We start from the raw sequence: 21,259 nt of genomic DNA on the forward strand, positions 1-21,259 counted from the left end.
CTTCCGCATTATCATCATCTCCCACCACGGTAGTACATTTGTCATAACTGATGAACCTACATTGATACATCATTATCACCCAAAGTCCAGAGTTTACATTAGGGTTCACTCTTGGTGTTGTACACTTTATGAGTTATGTACAATTATTATGTATCCACTTTGTAGTATCATACAGAGTAGTTTCACTGCTCTAAAACTTCTCTGTGTTCTGCCTATTCCTCCCTCTCTTACTGGCCCCCAACCTCTGCCAACCACTCGTCTTTTTACTGGCTCCACAGTTTTGCCTTTTCCAGAATGCCATATGGTCGAAATACTACTTTATTAGTCTGTTCTCACATTGCTATAAAGAACTACTTGGGACTGGGTAATTTATAAAGAAAAGAGGTTTAATTGACTCAGAGTTCTGCAGGCTGTACAGGAAGCATGGCTGGGGAGGCCTTGGGAAACCTACAGTCATGGAAGAACATGAAGGAAAAGCAGGCACAGAGAAGGGGGAAGAGAGAAGGGGGAGGTGCTACATGCTTTTAAACAACCAGATCTCATGAGAGCTCACTCACTATCACGAGAACAGCAAGGGGAAACTTCGCCCCCATGATCCAATCACCTCCAACCAGGCCCCTTCTCCAACACTGGGGATTACAATTCAACATGAGATTTGGGCAGTGACCCAAATCCAAACCATACCAACTGCCATACGTAGCCTTTTCAGATTGGCTTCTTTCACTTAATAATATGCATTTAAACTTCCTCCGTCTTCTCATAGCTTGATAACTCATTTCTTTCTAGCTCTGAATCATGTTTCATTTGATGAATGTACCACAGCTTTTTTTTTTTTTAACCTATTCACCTACTAAAGGACATCTTGGTTGCTTCTGGGTTTTGGCAATTATGAATGAAGCAGGTATAAACATCTATGTACACGTTTTTGTGTGGACATAAGTGTTCAACTCTTTTTTTATATACTTTAAGTTCTAGGGTAGATAAGCACAAAGTGCAGGTTTGATACATAGGTATACATGTGCCATGTTGGTTTGCTGCACCCATCAACTCATCATTTATGTTAGGTATTTCTCCTAATGCTATCCCTCCCCCAGCCCCCCACCACACAACAGGCCCCACTGTGTGATGTTCCCCTTCCTGTGTCCATGTGTTCTCATTGTTCAATTCCCACCTATGAGTGATAGCATTCAGTGTTTGGTTTTCTGTCCTTGTGATAGTTTGCTGAGAATGATGGTTTCCAGCTTCATCCATGTCCCTACAAAGGACATGAACTCATCCTTTTTTATGGCTGCATGGTATTCCATGGTGTATATGTGCCACATTTTCTTAATCCAGTCTATCGATGGACATTTGGGTTGGTTCCAAGTCTTTGCTATTGTGAATAGCGCCACAATAAACATACATGTGCATGTGTCTTTATAGCAGCATGATTTATAATCCTTTGGGTATATACCCAGTAATGGGATGGCTGGGTCACATGGTATTTCTAGTTCTAGATCCTTGGGGAATCGCCACACTGTCTTCCACAATGGTTTAACTAATTTATACTCCCACCAACAGTGTAAAAGTGTTCCTATTTCTCCACATCCTCTCCAGCACCTGTTGTTTCCTGACTTTTTAATGAATCCCATTCTAATTAGTGTGAGACGGTATCTCACTGTGGTTTTGATTTGCATTTCTCTGATGACCAGTGATGATGAGTGTTTTTTCATGTATCTGTTGCCTGCATAAATGTCTTCTTTTGAGAAGTGTCTGTTCATATCCTTTGTCCACTTTTTGACGGTTTTTTTTTGTAATTTTTTTTTTGTATTCTACTAGCCTTTTCAGATGGTTTGCAAATTTTTCATTCTGTGTTGTGTTCATCTGATGTAGTTTTTTGCTGTGCAAGCTCTTTAGTTTATTAGATCATTTGTCATTTTTTTTTTGCATTGCTTTTGTTTTTAGACATGAATCCTTGCCTGCTATGTCCTGAATGTTGTCTAGTTTTCTTCTGGTTTTTATGTTTTAGGTTAACATTTAGTCTTTATCCATCTTGAATTAATTTTTGTGTAAGGTGTAAGGAAGGGATCCAGTTTCAGCTTTCTACATATGGCTAGCCAGTTTTCCCAGCACCATTTATTAAATAGGGAATCCTTTCCTCATTTCTTGTTTTTGTCAGGTTTGTCAAAGATCAGATGGTTGTAGATGTGTGGTGTTATTTCTGAGGGCTCTGTTCAGTTCCATTGGTCTATATATCTGTTTTGGTACCAGTACCATGCTATTTTGGTTACTGTAGCCTTGTATCATAGTTGAAGTCAGGTAGCGTGATCCCTCCAGCTTCGTTCTTTTTGCTTAAGATTGTCTTGGCAATGTGGGCTCTTTTTTGTTCCATATGATAAAGTTTATAAAGTTCCATGTGAACTTTAAAGTAGTTTTTTCCAATTCTGCGAAGAAAGTCTTTGGTAGCTTAATGAGGATGGCATTGAACTTATAAATTACCTTGGACAGTATGACCATTTTCACAATATTGATTCTTCCTATCCATGAGCGTGGAATGTTCTTCCATTTGTTTCTGTCCTCTTTTATTTCGTTTGTAGTTATCCTTGAAGAGGTCCTTCACATCCTTGTATTGTTTCCTAGTTTTTTATCTTTGTAGCATTGTGAATGGGATTCACTTATTTGCTCTCTGTTTGTCTGTTAATAGTGTATAGGAATGCTTGTGATTTTTGCACATTGATTTTGTATCCTGAGACTTTGCTGAAGTTGCTTATCAGCTTAAGGAGATTTTGGGCTGAGACAATGAGGTTTTCTAAATATACAATCATGTCATCTGCAAATAGGGACAATTTGACTTCCTCATTTCCTAATTGAATACCCTTTATTTCTTTCTCCTGCCTGATTGCCCTGGCCAGAACTTCCAACACTATGTTGAATAGGAGTGGTGAGAGAGGGCATTCTTGTCTTGTGCCAGTTTTCATAGGGAATGCTTCCAGTTTTTGCCCATTCCGTATGATACTGGCTTTTGGTTTGACATAAATAGCTCTTATTATTTTGAGATACGTTCCATCAATACCTAGTTTATTGAGAGTTTTTAGCATGAAGCGCTGTTGAATTTTGTCAAAGGCCTTGTCTGCATCTATTGAGATAATCATGTGGTTTTTGTCGTTGATTCTGTTTATGTGATGGATTATGTTTATTGTTTTGCATATGTTGAACCAGCCTTGCATCTCAGGGATGAAGCCGACTTGATCATGGTGGATAAGCTTTTTGATGTGCCGCTGGATTTGGTTTGCCAGTATTTTATTGAGGATTTTCACAGTGATGTTCATCAGGGATATTGGTCTAATATTCTCTGATGTCTCTGCCAGGCTTTGTTATCAGGATGATGTTGGCCTCATAAAATGAGTTAGGGAGGATTCCCTCTCTTTCTATTGATTGGAATAGTTTCGGAAGGAATAGTACCAGCTCCTCTTTGTATCTCTGTTAGAATTCGGCTGTGAATTCATCTGGTCCTGGACTTTTTTTGGTTGATATGTTATTAACTATTGCCTCAATTTTGGAGCCTGTTTTTGTTCTATTCAGAGATTCCACTTCTTCCTGGTTTAGTCTTGGGAGGGTGTATGTGCCCAGGAATTTATCTATTTCTTTTAGATTTTCTAGTTTATTTGCATTGAGGTATTTATAGTATTCTTTGATGGTAGTTTTTATTTCTGTGGGATCGGTGGTGATATCCCGTTTATCATTTTTATTGCATCTATTTGATTCTTCTCTCTTTTATTCTTTATTAGTCTTGCTAGTGGTCTATCAATTTTGTTGATCTTTTCAAAAAGCCAGCTCCTAGATTCATTGACTTTTTGAAGGGTTTTTTGTGTCTCTTACCTCTTTCAGTTCTGCTCTGATCTTAGTTATTTCTTGTCTTCTTTTAGCTTTTGAATTTATTTACTCTTGATTCTCTAGTTCTTTTAATTGTGATGTTAGGGTGTCGATTTTAGATCTTTCCTGCTTTCTCTTGTGGGCTTTTAGTGCTATAAATTTCCCTCTACACACTGCTTTAAATGTGTCCCAGAGATTCTGTTATGTTGTGTCTTTGTTCTCATTGGTTTCAAAGAATTTCTTTATTTCTGCCTTCATTTTGTTATTTACCCAGTAGTCATTTAGGAGCAAGTTTTTCAGTTTCCATGTAGTTGTGCAGTTTTCAATGAGTTTCTTAATCCTGAGTTCTAATTTTATTGCACTGTGGTATGAGAGACAGTTCATTGTGATTTATGTTCTTTTACATTTGCTGAGGAGTGCTTTACTTCCAATTATGTGATCAATTTTAGAATAAGTGCAATGTGGTGCTGAGAAGAACGTATATTCTGTTGATTTGGGGTGGAGAGTTCTGTAGATATCTATTAGGTCTGCTTGTTGCAGAGCTGAGTTCAGGTCCTGGATATCCTTGTTAAGCTTCTGCCTTGTTTATCTGTCTAATGTTGACAGTGGGGTGTTAAAATCTCTCATTATTTTTATATGGGTGTCTAAGTCTCTTTGTAGGTTTCTGAGGACTTGCTTTACGAATCTGGGTGCTCCTGTGTTAGGTGCATATATATTTAGGATAGTTAGCTCTTCTTGTTGAATTGATCCCTTTACCATTATGTAATGGCCTTCTTTGTCTCTTTTGATCTTTGTTGGTTTAAAGTCTGTTTATCAGAGACTAGGATTGCAACCCCTGCTTTTTCTTTGCTTTCCATTTGCTTTGTAGATCTTCCTCCATCCCTTTACTTTGAGCCTATATGTGTCTTTGCACATGAGATGTGTCTCCTGAATACACACCAATGGGTCTTGACTCTTTATCCAATTTGCCAGTCTGTGTCTTTTAATTGGGACATTTAGCCCCTTTACATTTAAAGTTAATATTGTTATGTGTGAATTTCATCCTGTCATTATGATGTTCGCTGGTTATTTTGCCTGTTAATTGATGTAGTTTCTTCATAGCATCAATGTCCTTTACAATTTGGCATGTTTTTGCAGTGGCTGGTGCCAGTTGTTTCTTTCCATCTTTAGTGCTTCCTTCAGGAGCTCTTGTAAGGCAGGCCTGGTGGTGACAAAATCTCTCAGCATTTGCTTGTCTGTAAAGGATTTTTTTTCTCCTTCACTTATAAAGCTTAGTTTGGCTGGATATGAAATTTTAGGTTGAAAATTCTTTTCTTTAAGAATGTTGAACATTGGCCCCCACTCTCTTCTGGCTGTAGGGTTTCTGCCAAGAGATCTGCTGTTAATCTGATGGGCTTCCCTTTGTGGGTAAACTGACCTTTCTCTCTGGCTGTCCTTAACACTTTTTCTTCATTTCAACTTTGGTGAATCTGGTAATTACGTGTCTTGGGGTTGCTCTTCTCGAGGAGTATCTTTGTAGTGTTCTCTGTATTTCCTGAATTTGAATGTTGGCCTGCCTTGCTATGTTGGGGAAGTTCTCCTGGATAATATCCTGAAGAGTGTTTTCCAACTTGGTTCCATTCTCCCCATCACTTTCAGGTACACCAATCAAACATAGATTTGGTCTCTTCACATACTTCCCTATTTCTTGGAGGCTTTGTTGGTTTCTTTTTACTCTTTTTTCTCTAACCTTGTTTTCTTGCTTTATTTTATTAATTTGATCTTCAATCACTGGTACCCTTTCTTCCACTTGATTGAACTGGCTATTGAAGCTTGTGCATGCATCATGAAGTTCTTGTGCCATGGTTTTCAGCTCCATCAGGTCATTTAAGGCCTTCTCTACACTGTTTATTCTGGTTAGCCATTTGTCCAGTCTTTTTTCAAGGTTTTTAGCTTCCTTGCAAGGGGTTCAAACATCCTCATTTAACTTGGAGAAGTCTGTTTTTACAGACCTTCTGAAGCCTACTTCTGTCAACTTGTCAAAGTCATTCTCCGTCCAGCTTTGTTCCATTGCTGGTGAGGAGCTGCGATTCTTTGGAGGAGAAGAGGCACTCTGATTTTTAGAATTTTCAGCTTTTCTGCTCTGGTTTCTCCCCATCTTTGTGATTTAATCTACCTTTGGTCTTTGATGTTGGTGTCCTACAGATAGGGTTTTGGTGTAGATGTCCTTTTTGTTGATGTTGATGCTATTCTTTTCTGTTTGTTAGTTTCCCTTCTAACAGTCAGGTCCCTCAGCTGCAGGTGTGTTGGAGTTTGCTGGAGTTCCACTCCAGACCCTGTTTGTCTGGGTATCACCAGCAGAACAGCATATTGCACAACAGAAATTATTGCTGCCTGATCCTTCTTCTGGAAGCTTTGTCCCAGAGGGGCAGCTGCCTATATCAGGTGTCTGTCGGCCCCTACTGGGAGGTGTCTCCCAGTTAGGCTACATGGGGATCAGGGACCCACTTGAGGAGGCAGTCTGACCGTTCTCAGAGCTCAAACGCCGTGCTAAGAGAACCACTGCTCTCTTCAGAGCTGTCAGACAGGGACGTTTGAGTCTGCAGAAGTTGTCTGCTGCCTTTTATTCAGCTATGTCCTGCCTACAGTGGTGGAGTCTAGAGGCAGTAGGCCCTGTTGAGCTGCGGTGGGCTCCACCCAATTTGAGCTTCCTGGCTGCTTTGTTTACCTACTAAAGCCTCAGCAATGACAGATGCCCCTTCCCCAGCCAGGCTGCCCTCTCGCAGATCGATCTCAGACTGCTGCACTAGCAGTGAGCAAGGCTCCATGGGCGTGGGAGCCACTTAGCCAGGTACGGGAGGAAATCACTTTGTCTGCCGGTTGCTAGGACCTTGGGAAAAGCACGGTATTTGTGTGGGAATGTCTCATTTTTCCAGGTAGTCTGTCACGGCTTCCCTTGGCTAGGAAACGGAAATCCCCCTACCCTTTGCACTTTCCGGGTGAGGCAATGCCCCGCCCTGCTTTGGCTCACCCACTGTCAGCTGCACCCTCTGTCCAGCCAGTCCCAATGAGATGAACTAGGTACCTCAGTTGAAAATGCAGAAATCACCTGTCTTCTGCGTCGGTCATGCTGGGAGCTGCAGACCGGAGCTGTTCCTATTCAGCCATCTTGGAAGTGTTCAACTCTTTTTGGTAAATTCCAAAGAGTTTGATCACTGGATCATATAGTAAGTGTTTGTTTTGTTTTGCAAGAAACTACCACACTGTCTTTTGTAGTGGCTGTATCATTTTGCATTCCCACCAGCAATGAATGAGAATTCCTATTGCTCCACATCCTAGTCAGCATTTGGTGTTGTCAGTGTTCTGGATTTGGGCCATTCTAATACATGCATAAAGGCATTTCATTATTGTTTAATTTGCATTTCCCTGCTGACATTTAATGTGGAGCATCTTTTCATATGCCTATTTGCCATGTCTGTATCTTCTTTGGTAATATGTCTGTGAGGGTCTTTGGATCATTTTTTAATTGAAATGTTTGTTTTCTTGTTGAGTTTTAAGAGTTCTTTGTATATTTTGGTGATAGTTCTGTAGTAGATGTGTATTTTGCAAATATTTTCTTCCAGTCCATGACTTGTTTTCTTGTTCTTTTGACATCGTCTTTCACAGCGTAGAAGTTTTTAATTTTAAGTCCAGCTTACCAATTTTTTCTTTCATGGATTGTGCCTTTGGTGTTATATCTAAAAAGTCATCAACATACTCAAGATAATCTAGATTTTTCTACCATTATCTTTTTGGAGTTTTATGGTTTTGCATTTTACATTTAGGTCTGTGATCATTTTGAGCTAATGTTTGTGAAGGGTGTAATAATGTGTCTAGATTTTTTTTTCCTGTGGATGTCCAGTTGTTCAAGCACCGTTTGTTGAAAAGACTATCCTTGCTCCATTGTGTTGCCTTTGCTCCTTTGTCAAGGATAAATTGACTATATTTATGTGGGTCTATTTCTGGGCTCTCTGTTCTGTTACATTTGTCTGACTATTCTTTTGTCAATACCACACTCTTTGGATTGCTTCAGCTTTATAGTAAGTCTTGAAGTCAGATAGTGTCAGTCCTCCAACTTTGTTCATCTTTAGTGTTGAGTTGGCTATTCTGGATCCTTTGCCTTTCCATGGAAACTTTAGAATCAGTTTGTTCATATCCACAAAATAATTTGATGGCATTTTGATTGGCATTGCATTAAATCTATAAATGAAATTATTAATTTTAAGTCTTATTTATTAATCTTTTCCTTTATGGGTAGTGCTTTTGCTATCCTACTTAAGATATTCTTGTTAACCATAAGGCCGTGAAGATAACTCCCCTGACTTCTACAGTGATAAAAGTCAAAATAGTTGTGCGTTTGTGGGGAGGAGTAATGACTGGGAGGCAATACAAGGGAAGATACTAGGGAGCTGGTTATATTCTCTTTCTTTTCTTTCTTCTTTCTTTCTTCCTTTCTCCTTCCTTCCTTCTTTCCTTTCCTTTCCTTTCTTTTTTTTTCTGAGGCAAGGTCTCACTCTGTCACCCAGGCTGGAATGCAGTGGCTGCAGCCCCAACCTCCCAGACTCAAGCAATCGTCCCACCTCAGCCTTCCAGTAGCTGGGACTGCAGGCGCACACCAACATGCCAGGCTAATTTTTGTATTTTTTGTAAAGATGGGGTCTCACTATGTTACCTGGCCGAACCCCTGGACTTGAGTGATATACCCACCTCAGCCTCCCAAACTGTTGGGATTACAGGCATGAGCCACTGAACCTAGCTTATATTCTATTTCTTGATTTTTCTGGGTGATGATATTTGCTTGTTTACTCTTTAAATATTTCTTGAACTGTATACTTACTATTGGCGCACTCTGTATGTTATGCTGCCATTAAAGTTTATAAGAAAGAAAGAGAGAGAGAGAAACAGGGAGAGAGAGAGAGACAGAGAGAGAATGCTAGCTGCTGGCTAAAGAGATACAAAGTAATGACAAAAAATACTTAGAAAGATTAGAAGAGAAATTTGTGAGCAGATTATATGACATCATATATTCTCAGTCTATGCAAGCCCATCTTTTAGTACATGTATTTCAGTAGAATACATATAGTAAGTCTATTTTCAGATTAGAAACACTGATGTTGGTCAGTAATATAATATTGAAAACAAACAGTGCTTTGAGCAGAAAATAAAGTAACATTAGTGACATATTAGTGAGGCTTCATAAAGAGAGTTAAGCAAGCAGAGATTCTAAATGGAAGCAGCCGGCATCTCTGAGCATTTGGTTTTACAAATTCTTTATTAAAATGTGATAGATTTGATCATTAAACATCATATATGTGTATCAAAATATCACACTGTACCCCATAAATATGTACAGTTTATTATGCATCCATTAAAATAATAATAAAAGCAAGAAAAAAATTGCTGCTAGCTGATATGTGACCACTCGACTTGTGACTTCTCAAGATCAAATGAGGGGCATGCCTCACATGGTCTCTATCAAATGAGGGCTACTGAGCTCTGAGGTGGGAGGGGTCTCTGAGACTATAGTAGAAATGTCACAAGAGTGGGCTATAAGGGCCCAGTAGAGTTACTGTCCAAAGCAGAAACCAAATCAAGGCACCCAGCAAGGATACAGTTAATACGAAACACTGACCCAGCAGACAGCCAGGTTCTGAAGAGCTAACCACACAGGAGGTACAGTTGGAGCAGGAGTGGGGGTAACATCAGGAGCTGCCCCTTCTGCAGGTCAGAAAGCCAGGATATCACCAAAGCCAGAGAGGCTCTGCGAGGTCCTCAACAGGAGTCTTTTTGAAGAGAAGGTCAACCAACAGCCTGTCCACAGTTAACCAGGCAGCAGGTGTGTGACCGCATGTTCCTCTGCCCTGAGCCAAGCAGGAGTGCACACCTGACAGCTGGTTCTGGCAGCCAGACACTGGGAGGCACCAAACTGGGAGTCCCTCTCTGAGAGGAGCCCAGGATGTGCAGGTGGGAATGCAGGTGTTTCCTCTGTATCACACCTGCCTGCTAAATAGCTCTCTGTCGGTTTCTTATCCTTTCTCTTCCACAAAGAGGAGATTTCCAGGGAACAAATGCAGACTGTTGGATATATACGTAATTTTTTTGGAGATGGGGGCCGAGTGAAGAGATAAATAGGACTTGAAGAAGGAAGTTAAGAAAACTAAGGTAATCAGAAAGAATGAGTGAGAAAAGCAACCTCAGGAACTCCTGGGTGGTATGGTAGGGAGGACGGGGAAAATCCATAATTAGGATAATCTGCAGATAGATAACAGAGAATTCAAGCCCAAGCATAAGAGCTTGCATTTCTAATCAGCTCATGCAACATCATGTTTGCAGTGTTCACCATTTCTAATATCCAAGCACCATCTTTTAGAGTTACAAATGCTATAATTCATCACATCCAGGCATGCAAAATCATCCTTTTTCTAACATTAAGCATGTTTAATTACAACGATTTATAATAGTGCGTTAAGACTTTAATGAAAGGAAGGCATTTGATACATGATATTTACAGTAATCCTAATACTACAATATTTAAAGTATAAATTTTGACAGTGTTAGAGCAGGAAGCCAAATTGTCCATATTTTTAGTTAATTATTTGAAATGCTTTTGGGGGAACTCAGCATCCAGAAATTAATCAATAGTTTTCCTCTGTGCAATTGTCAGTGTTAACCACTGGTTACTGCTACTGGCTGCCAACACTTTTATATCATCACTCTAGTGGCAGTCAGCGATTAATGGTAACCACTTGTCCTAATAGCCAAATGCCAAATGTCATACCACATGCAGGATTATAATTATGCTTTAGGAAGTGGGTGGGTTTGGCTTTGTTAGCCAAGAATTAACCACAAATTTGGAGACCCCTTGAACTAGTCCTTGCAGAATATATCTGTGACACCTCAATCTTGGGGTTCTCAGGATGTTTTTCAACGATAGCAGTTTCACAAAAAGCTAAGAGACTTGAAATCCTTTTCCTAAGAGACCTAAACTTTTCTTTGTCAAGCTCGAAAGGTTCCCTCTGCCGTCTCTTCTGGGATCAGTCAAATTTACACACATTCCAGCTTCACATAAGTGGAATTCAAGTTCCTGCGTAGGTATTCACTGTTAACCACATGTCACATGCTTCACAGCCCTTTGTGACATAGGTTTATTTGAAAAGGTAAGTCCGTAAACCAGCACCTTCCTTGTATTTTACAAGCTTTCCCTGACTCAGGGAAACAAATGGGGGTACTCCATCATCAGGCAGCAATGTGGGACTCAGAGTAAGGTAAGGAATGTTACCTGGATTACTGCCCACAGCCCCCTCAATAATAAAACAGTGTCAAGGCAGAGCAGCATCTCACACTGTTAAGAGTTCAGACTTTACCAGGCTCAGTGGCTCACACCTGTAATCCCAACACTTTGAAAGGCTGAGGTGAGAGCATTGCTTGAGCCTAGGAGTTCGAGGCTACAGTGAGCTATGATCAGGCCACTGCACTCCACCCTGGGCAACAGAGTGAGACCTTGTCTCTAAAAATAAAAATTAACAACAACAACAAAAAGAATTAGATTTCTACTGACTTCAAACTTCAACACAATCGTGACCACTGAAATAAGAGAAACGTTACAAACCCTCAAATCAAAACCAAAGCCCATTTTTCCACACAGGTGGAGAAAGCTTGGACTCACCCAGGGACCCACTTCTAGCAAGTGCCCGGGGCACCCTGCATGCGTGCTGTGTTCTAACGTTGCCCTGGCTTCATTCGTTCCTATCCTTGGTTCTCTTTGTCGTAATTTATTTTCTTAGTATCACTATTATAATTAATGACAATTATCCATTCTAATTTAGTTTTGTGCATTTTCTGAAACACTTAAATCTTCTTTAAATAAGATAGAATATCATTATGTTTGAACTATATGAGATGCCTTAAATCCTTTACTCAAAGCTTACTTACTCTTTTCTGCATGCAATTTTAATAAATTCAGTCATCCAATTTCATAGCACACAGCAACTCAGAAGACCACAGCTGAAAGAAAGAGTGGTGTTGACATAGTACAGTATAGAAAACCTACTTAGTAGATGTTGAATGCAATGTAAATAGATAAATGAGTAAATTAGTAGGTGAGTAATACCTTAGAGCTCACCAAGGAGAAGGTAGAAATCATTTAAAAACACATATAAGAAGCAACAATGTAACAGTCAGAGCACACTTGGTATGGGTGTGACCTCTCCAGAGATTTCAAAAGCCTTTGATGATTACAGAACCATAGTTTATTTAATTTATTATTATGATTTTTTTTGAGACAGGGTCTCACTTTGTCACCCAGGCTGGAGTGCAGTGGCAACATATCAGCTCACTGCAGCCTCAACCTCCTGGGCTTAAGTGATTCTCCTGCCTCAGCCTCCAAGTAGCTGGGACTACAGGCATGCCACCACACCAAGCTAATTTTTGTATTTTTAGTAGAGACGGGGTTTCACCATGTTGGCCAGGCGGGTCTCAAACTCCTGAGCCCAAATGATCTGCCTGCCTTGACCTCCCAAAGTGCTGGGATTACAGACGTGAGCCAGCATTCCTGGCAAAACTGTAGTTAATATTCATAAGTATAACTCCATTCCTTCAAGAAAAGGCCAAAGTACTTTGGGGAATCTTTGTTTAAGAAGACAGGTACATCTATCACACACCTTAGAAAACTTTTCATTTGAAAACAACAAAATTTAAAACATAAAACTCCAGGGTGGGGAAATTTCCAGCTGTCTGGAAAATTCCCTTCTTTGCCATGCCTCATTCCCTGGCCATGCCCAATGCCTGGAGTGATGATGAACTCATATTGCTAGTTCTCAGGTGGGAATGACGCCTCAGGAAAAAGCACTGTGGGTAAAGAATGCTTTCTGCACTAGCTTCTGACTCACTCCACGGTGATGTGGTGGGAGCAATTCCAACCAACCCCAGCATGGTGCTAGCATCCTGAAAGGGAGCTCATTACCAGGAGGAAGGGAGAGCTCAGTGCAAGCATCCAATAATTCACTCTCTTTCTCCACCAAACGGTTACTCCTTAAGGCCTCTAAACTGAATGACTTACAGAGCGACCTGATACCCCTCATTGCCCATGTGCACCAAACCTTGGTTTCTGCAACGTTACAAAAAGAGAAGTTCCTGGGTGTCTGCTGAGAACGTTTTGGACAAAGGATGCTTCACAAATGGAAGAAGTTATATAAATGCTACTATTATTTGAGACTTGACTCCTCTGGAGATAAAAATCACAACCCTAGACCATGGCAACCACAGACCCTAGATTTCCCCAGTGCTGACTCTGTCCAGTCCATTTTCCACTTGAGCACAGGAAGCAGCACAAAGTAAAGGCTACAGTTTCAGGAGAAAAGCAGGTTTGTTATCACGAACCTGTTTTCCCTGGCCGGTAAAATAGAGGCAATCATAGCCAGCAGCCTCAAACCCACCCTCTTCTCAATTACTGTGAGGAAACAAAGATTGACTTACTCTTTTTCTGTTTACAGAATTACGCAAAACTTATTCCTGGAGCTACAGTAGGGCTACTTCAGAAGGACTCCGGAAACATTCTCCAGCTGACCATCTCAGCTTATGAAGTAGGATATTTTACAGCTGGCTTCTTTTTTGCATTTCTTTGGTATTCAAAAACTAAGATGTGATTTAGGCAGTTAAATGTTAGTTACTTGTTGGTAGAGAGAGTGCTTATCCAAAAAAAGTCTCTGCATGAATGCAGCCAAAATATAAATTTTGTTTATTTTGCTTGCTGATCTTCTTCCTGGAAGGTGGAGCTGAAGATAGAAAAATCATAAAACTGATCATAAAGTTGAGGTTGTTTTTATAATAATAAGCAACAGCAACATTGTTGCCAGCAAAATTTTAAAAGCTCCACGAGTCATAAAATTAAGCTCTCCTCCGTCTGAAGAAAAATGAAGTTTAAATTGCCAGTGAGTGACAGAGTTATGTAGAGAGCTAACTCTACAGGCTTGAAGATACTAGGTCATAACTCAAGCAAAAATACAAGTGTTGGCTATCCACCAAAACACCAGTACACAAGGAATGCCACTTTTTAATTTCTATACTTTAGGGAACTAGGGACATTTTCCCCTGGTTTATGAGTAGGTGTGTAAATTTTTGCTTTGACTTTGGGAATTAGTACCTGAGGACAGAATTCCTCCCTTAAAATTAGAATATATAGCTACGGTGTTGTTATGTTCTCATTCTTTGTCTCCATTTCGTAACTCCATTAGTCAACAATGGATGGCCAGTTGTCAATTATTTTTAATTTTGGTTCCTAAATATCACTCCCTCTTTTTTTGCCTTTACTTACAAAGAAATGCACATACAGAGAGAGAAAGAAGAAGCCCTAAATTAGGATAGGAATGAAAAAAAGAAAATTTTTTAGTAAGGAGTAAAGCTCTAGTATTTACTGTAAACAGCAACTATGTAAGAACAAGTGAATAACAATTCTCCTGATTTTTGATGTTTAAAATTACAAAAAAAAAAGGCCCATCTGTGATAAACGCCAACATTTAGCATGTACTGAACCAGCATTCCTTAACTAAAATGACATATCAGAATCAACACAGAAAGTTTTTAAAAATAGGCTTATCCTCTCACAGACGTCTTTGAAGAACTTTAGGGGAAATGAGAGCTACATATTTTGGAAAGAAAAAAAACTCCCCAATAATTTTGACATTGCCCCACCAATTTTGAAACTCCCTTGAAGGAAGAAAAGCAAGATATTCCTTCTCAAGTACTTCATTTCTTCAGAAAATAAAATACAGATATGTCCATTAAAATTATAAGATGATGGTTTTGTTTTGTTTTGTTTGCTTTACTGATAGCCTCAGAAATTTCAGTTTTCTTAGATCACATCAAATTCATCACCACATTAGCTCATGCTTGAAATTCTTCCAGACAGGAATGCTCGTCAACAAAACGCTATAAAAACCTTCCTCCCTCTCATGCAGTAATTAAAGTTTTAATGTGTAGAATCAAATAAAATCACACAGCAATCCTTCACTGTATCAGAATGCACACCATTTTTTTGAACCCAATACTCTCAACAGTGTTGGCCACTAACGTCTTCAGAGAAACTAAGCAGATTAGAAAACACGGAATTGTCAAAAATATTTCTCCCTCCAGTGAGAGCAGCCCCCATGCCTCTGCTTGCTCTGCCAGAGGTTATGGCTCACTTTATGATCCCAAATACTTCACGTAACTTACAAGGTAGTTGAAATCAAGGCATTAAACATTTGAATTAAATCTTCTGTCCTTGTTTTACTATCTCAGAAATACTAAGAAGTGTCTATTATTCTTAAATGAAACCATCTTGCACTGGAGTTATAATTGGAACTTCATGATTCACAGGGCAAAGTCTGTAATAGATCCTGGCACTAGTTCCAATTATTTTTCTACTGTTATTTTTAAATGTATGCTAAGAAGAATTTAAAATATGGGGACACATAGACTGAATTTCTTTCTAGTCTATAAAAAGAGCGAGAAGGAAAGAGAATATATTGAGAGAAAGTATAAAATGCTTCTGACTGACCTCTAGTAGGCAGAGGTAGACAATTTGTGTTTATAACTTTGTGGCTACAAACTTCAGCTCAGTATTTTACAGTGCTATATTGATATTTTGAAAAACCTTAAATACCAATGTGTACTTATCTGATCATCATTCACTAATTTTCTTTCTTCCCTAATCGTATAATAAAAGCTACCGAAATATCAGCAACCCCAAGAATAAGTTCCTCTGCTTGTGTTTAAATTCCAGGAGGGAACTGACTTAGTTTCTTTTGTTTTTTCTGGTTCATAAGACATGCTCAAAATATGAATGAATGAAACTATGAAAAATACAAACAAGCATTTATGTTCTTTCCTTGGGAAATTCACACTAAAATATTCCTGGTCAAATTTGCAATATGCTGTTAAATTATAGCAATGCTGAAATTTCCTTTATTTAGGTCAGATCATGTCATCCACTAGTCCTCATAATTGCTGTCACAGTCTTCTAGCTCATATCCCTTAATTTTTATTTAGCTTCTGACTCTATCTCCAACATTGCTTCTATTTTAATCTTATTATTTCAGTATAAACAGATTTTGGAGGAAGGCAGGGTCATTTTACTATACATTTGGCAAACTTACACATAAGGTATCAAAGCATCTCATTTCCCCATAAATATATACACCTACTATATACCCACACAAATTAAAAATAAAACAAAGTTTAAAAAAATTACACTTAAGGGAAATTTGAAGCTGAATATGCTTTTTAAATGCCAACAAGAAAATGGATATGTGGACTTAAAACTTTTGTATTAACTGAAGTATAAATTAATTAATAATATTTTTAAATTGGTTTTATTCTGTTTTTGTATTTTTCATAATTTGGTTTGGTTCACCTGCAATACAGACTTTTATTTTACAAGTGAACAAGGAATAGAGAAAGTAAGATGATAAACTTCTTGAGGGCAGAAAGCGTTCTTACAGTATTCCCCAGACCTAACTCTTCACTAAATACATTCCAATATTGATTTTAAGGCACACTTTTCCCTCACATTTTAACATCTCTAAAATTGAGCTCCATCTTACAATTGATGGTGAGTAACAATCACCATTGTGGTGCCAGGCAGCAGTCATGATGTAGTTTTCATGGACTATTGTGATTGTACTCACTTCAATTCATTAGAGGCATTGTTGCTACTCAAGTGTTAAGTTTAATTGCTGTTTTAAAATATATTTAAAAATGTGTACTATGATTCGATATTGAGATGAAAAGTTTATTATGTATGCAGAAATGTACCAACAGAGCAGCAGGGTGTAAATTTTATATCAATGAAGCAAATATTCATTGGTGGAGGAATGACTTCAATTCTGGATTCTTTGCAAAGCAACAAACAGCTGGTTTACGGGAGCTAAGAAATCATGATACACGTAAAGGAAGCTGTTGTTAAATTTTGTTACTGAGATACAAGCAAAAGAATTGCCTTTTATATGCCAATCTATGCAACTCAGGGCAGGAGAACTTGCCAAATCCTTCAGAATGGATAAAATAATTTTCATAGCAATGATAGATGGATAAGACTGATTCATATGTTGTGCAGAACCATCTTGAGGTATTTTGTCATAGTTTAATTGTCATAAGATAATGGTGTATCTTATAATGTTGGCACCTTAGATTTGATAATATATAAAATGTATATATGATTGCTCACTTTCTTGCTTTTGGTTGATGGTATACTGAATTTCTCTTGACACCCAATTTAGTTTTATTCATTTGTAGTAAAATGAACATGATTCACAGTTTCTTCTTCTGGCTATATTTTTGGGGTTGTGACTTCACTGAACTCTTTATGTTGTAACTAAAGGAACTGCGGTCTGAGGTGGAACTGGAAGTATTAGGAGACACCGAAGGACTCAACTTGTCATTTACAGCCATCTGTAACAATGGTACCCTCTTCCAACACCAAAAGAAATGCTCTCACATGAAAGTGGGAGACACAGTAAGTAGCTGGCCAGTAGATCGCCTGAATAAATACCTGGATGGGTCAGAAGTTCGCTGAGCTCACTGAAGCTGGATTTCTTTCAAGAATTTTAAAAACAATTTTCAAAGATTTTCTAGTAAATGCTTTTGGCAAAGCTGGTTTCTGTGAAGCCTTGATTCACCTCATGCATTTTGGTGGATGGAGGGAGATAATTAGTATTTTCTTTTTCAGGCTTCCTTCAACGTGACTGTGAATATCCCAAACTGCGAGAGAAGAAGCAGGCACATTATCATAAAGCCTGTGGGGCTGGGGGACGCCCTGGAATTACTTGTCAGTCCAGAATGCAACTGCGACTGTCAGAAAGAAGTGGAAGTGAACAGCTCCAAATGTCACCACGGGAACGGCTCCTTCCAGTGTGGGGTGTGTGCCTGCCACCCTGGCCACATGGGGCCTCGCTGTGAGTGTGGCGAGGACATGCTGAGCACAGATTCCTGCAAGGAGGCCCCAGATCATCCCTCCTGCAGTGGAAGAGGTGACTGCTACTGTGGGCAGTGTATCTGCCACTTGTCTCCCTATGGAAACATTTATGGGCCTTATTGCCAGTGTGACAATTTCTCCTGCGTGAGACACAAAGGGCTGCTCTGCGGAGGTAGGCTATGTTGAAATCCATCTTACCCTGTGGCTGCTCAAGTATGAGCAAGGGGCTTGGCATCCTCTGCACCTTCCAGTTTCCTGGGCATAGTAGGTGCTCAATAAATATTTGCTGATCAGCCTTAGACCTACTGTAACTGAATCTTCTCTTGCAGGTTTTCTGGCTCTAAGATTCACTTGGGGTGAGATTTCTGCCAACTGAACTTATGTCTATTATTGTTTCCCTAAGCGTAGATGAAAGATAAAAGTGCCTTCTCTCTGGCTGACACCCAGACTCTACAAAAGTGCCTGTAATATGAACTCCATTACTTTCCAGGTTTTTCTGGACCAAGCAGCTGTGTCTGACTGACCTTTTCTTTTTTTTATTATCATACTTTAAGTTTGAGGGTACATATGCACAACGTGCAGGTTTGTTACATATATATACACGTGCCATGTTGGTGTGCCGCACCCATTAACTTGTCATTTACATTAGGTATATCTCCTAATGCTATCCCTCCCCCTTCCCCCCACCCCACAACAGGCCCTGGTGTGTGATGTTCCCCTTCCTGTGTCCATGTGTTCTCATTGTTCAATTCCCACCTATGAGTGAGAACATGCAGTGTTTGGTTTTTTGTCCTTGCGATAGTTTGCTAAGAATGATGGTTTCCAGCTTCATCCATGTCCCTACAAATGACATGAACTCATCATTTTTTATGGCTGCATAGAATTCCATGGTGTATATGTGCCACATTTTCTTAATTCAGCCTATCATTGTTGGACATTTGGGTTGGTTCCAAGTCTTTGCTATTGTGAATAGTGCCGCAATAAACATACATGTGCAGGTGTCTTTATAGCAGCATGATTTATAATCCTTTGGTTATATACCCAGTAATGGGATGGCTGGGTCAAATGGTATTTCTAGTTCTAGATCCCTCAGGAATCGCCACACTGACTTCCACAATGGTCGAACTAGTTTACAATCCCACCAACAGTTTAAAAGTGTTCCTATTTCTCCACATCCTCTCCAGCACCTGTCGTTTCCTGACTTTTTAATGATCGCCATTCTAACTGGTGTGAGTTGGTATCTCATTGTGGTTTTGATTTGCATTTCTTTGATGGCCAGTGATGATGAGCATTTTTTCATGTGTCTGTTGGCTGCATAAATGTCTTCTTTTGAGTAGTGTCTGTTCATATCCTTCACCCACTTTTTGATTGGGGTCGTTTGTTTTTTTCTTGTAAATTTGTTGGAGTTCATTGTAGATTCTGGATATTAGCCCTTTGTCAGATGGGTAGATTGCAAAAATTTTCTCCCATTCTGTAGGTTGCCTGTTCACTCTGATGGTAGTTTCTTTTGCTGTGCAGAAGCTCTTTAGTTTAATTAGATCCCATTTGTCAATTTTGGCTTTTGTTGCCATTGCTTTTGGTGTTTTAGACATGATGTCCTTGCCCATGCCTATGTCCTGAATGGTATTGCCTAGGTTTTCTTCTAGGGTTTTTATGGTTTTAGGTTTAACATTTAAGTCTTTAATCCATCTTGAATTAATTTTTGTATAAGGTATAAGGAAGGGATCCAGTTTCAGCTTTCTACATATGGCTAGCCAGTTTTCCCAGCACCATTTATTAAATAGGGAATCCTTTCCCCATTGCTTGTTTTTGTCAGGTTTGTCAAAGATCAGATAGTTGTAGATGTGTGGCATTATTTCTGAGGGCTCTGTTCTGTTCCATTGGTCTATATCTCTGTTTTGGTTACTGTAGCCTTGTAGTATAGTTTGAAGTCAGGTAGCATGATGCCTCCAGCTTTGTTCTTTTGGCTTAGGATTGACTTGGTGATGCGGGCTCTTTTTTGGTTCCATATGAAGTTTAAAGTAGTTTTTTCCAATTCTGTGAAGAAAGTCATTGGTAGCTTGATGGGGATGGCATTGAACCTATAAATTACCTTGGGCTGTATGGCCATTTTCACGATATTGATTCTTCCTACCCATGAGCATGGAATGTTCTTCCATTTGTTTGTATCCTCTTTTATTTTGTTGAGCAGTGATTTGTAGTTCTCCTTGAAGAGGTCCTTCACATCCCTTGTAAATTGGATTCCTAGGTATTTTATTCTCTTTGAAGCAATTGTGAATGGGAGTTCACTCATGATTTGGCTCTCTGTTTGTCTGTTATTAGTGTGAAGGAATGCTTGTGATTTTTGCACATTGATTTTGTATCCTGAGACTTTGCTGAAGTTACTTATCAGCTTAAGGAGATTTTGGGCTAAGACGATGGGGTTTTCTAGATATACAATCATGTCATCTGCAAACAGGGACAATTTGACTTCCTCTTTTCCTAATTGAATATCCTTTATTTCTTTCTCCTGCCTGATTGCCCTGGCCAGAACTTCCAACACTATGTTGAATAGGAGTGGTGAGAGAGGGCATCCCTGTCTTGTGCCACTTTTCAAAGGGAATGCTTCCAGTTTTTGTCCATTCAGTATGATATTGGCTGTGGGTTTGTCATAAATAGCTCTTATTATTTTGAGATACGTCCCATCAATACCTAATTTATTGAGAGTTTTTAGCATGAAGGGCTGTTGAATTTTGTCAAAGGCCTTGTCTGCATCTATTGAGATAATCACATGGTTTTTATCTTTGGTTCTGTTTATATGCTGGATTAGATTTATTGATTTGCGTATGTTGAACCAGCCTTGTATCCCAGGGATGAAGCCCACTTGATCATGGTGTATAAGCTTTTTGATGTGCTGCTGGATTTGGTTTGCCAGTGTTTTATTGAGGATTTTTGCATGGATGTTCATCAGGGATATTGGTCTAAAATTCTTTTTTTTTGTTGTGTCTCTGCCAGGCTTTGGTATCAGGATGATGCTGGCCTCATAAAATGAGATAGGGAGGATTCCCTCTTTTTCTATTGATTGGAATAGTTTCAGAAGGAATGGTACCAGCTCCTCCTTGTACCTCTGGTAGAATTCGGCTGTGAATCCGTCTGGTCCTGGACTTTTTTTGGTTGGTAAGCTATTAATTATTGCCTCAATTTCAGAGCCTGTTATTGGTCTATTCAGAGATTCAACTTCTTCCTGGTTTAGTCTTGGGAGAGTGTATGTGTCAAGGAATTTATCCATTTCTTCCAGATTTTCTAGTTCATTTGCACAGAGGTGTTTATAGTATTCTCTGATGGTAGTTTGTATTTCTGTGGGATCGCTGGTGATATCCCCTTTATCATTTTTAATTGTGTCTATTTGATTCTTCTCTCTTTTCTTCTTTATTAGTCTTGCTAGCGGTCTATCAATTT

General features: G+C 39.2%; 1 protein-coding gene across 7 annotated transcripts in view; it reads left to right on the forward strand.

Annotated features, from left to right (window-relative positions):
* ITGB6 (integrin subunit beta 6) overlaps nt 1-21,259 on the forward strand; it is a 95,361-nt gene that overhangs the window by 45,190 nt on the left and 28,912 nt on the right. For all 7 annotated transcript variants that reach the window (XM_012496495.2, XM_012496493.2, XM_030795797.1 and 4 more), the window contains 3 exons: nt 13,362-13,451; nt 17,228-17,362; nt 17,576-17,993. In XM_012496495.2, coding sequence (XP_012351949.2) covers nt 13,362-13,451; nt 17,228-17,362; nt 17,576-17,993 — 643 coding nt within the window. The remainder of the gene's footprint in view (nt 1-13,361; nt 13,452-17,227; nt 17,363-17,575; nt 17,994-21,259) is intronic.

Source organism: Nomascus leucogenys, chromosome 17 (genome assembly GCF_006542625.1).
Source record: "Nomascus leucogenys isolate Asia chromosome 17, Asia_NLE_v1, whole genome shotgun sequence".
In the NCBI taxonomy this organism is placed as follows: domain Eukaryota; kingdom Metazoa; phylum Chordata; class Mammalia; order Primates; family Hylobatidae; genus Nomascus; species Nomascus leucogenys.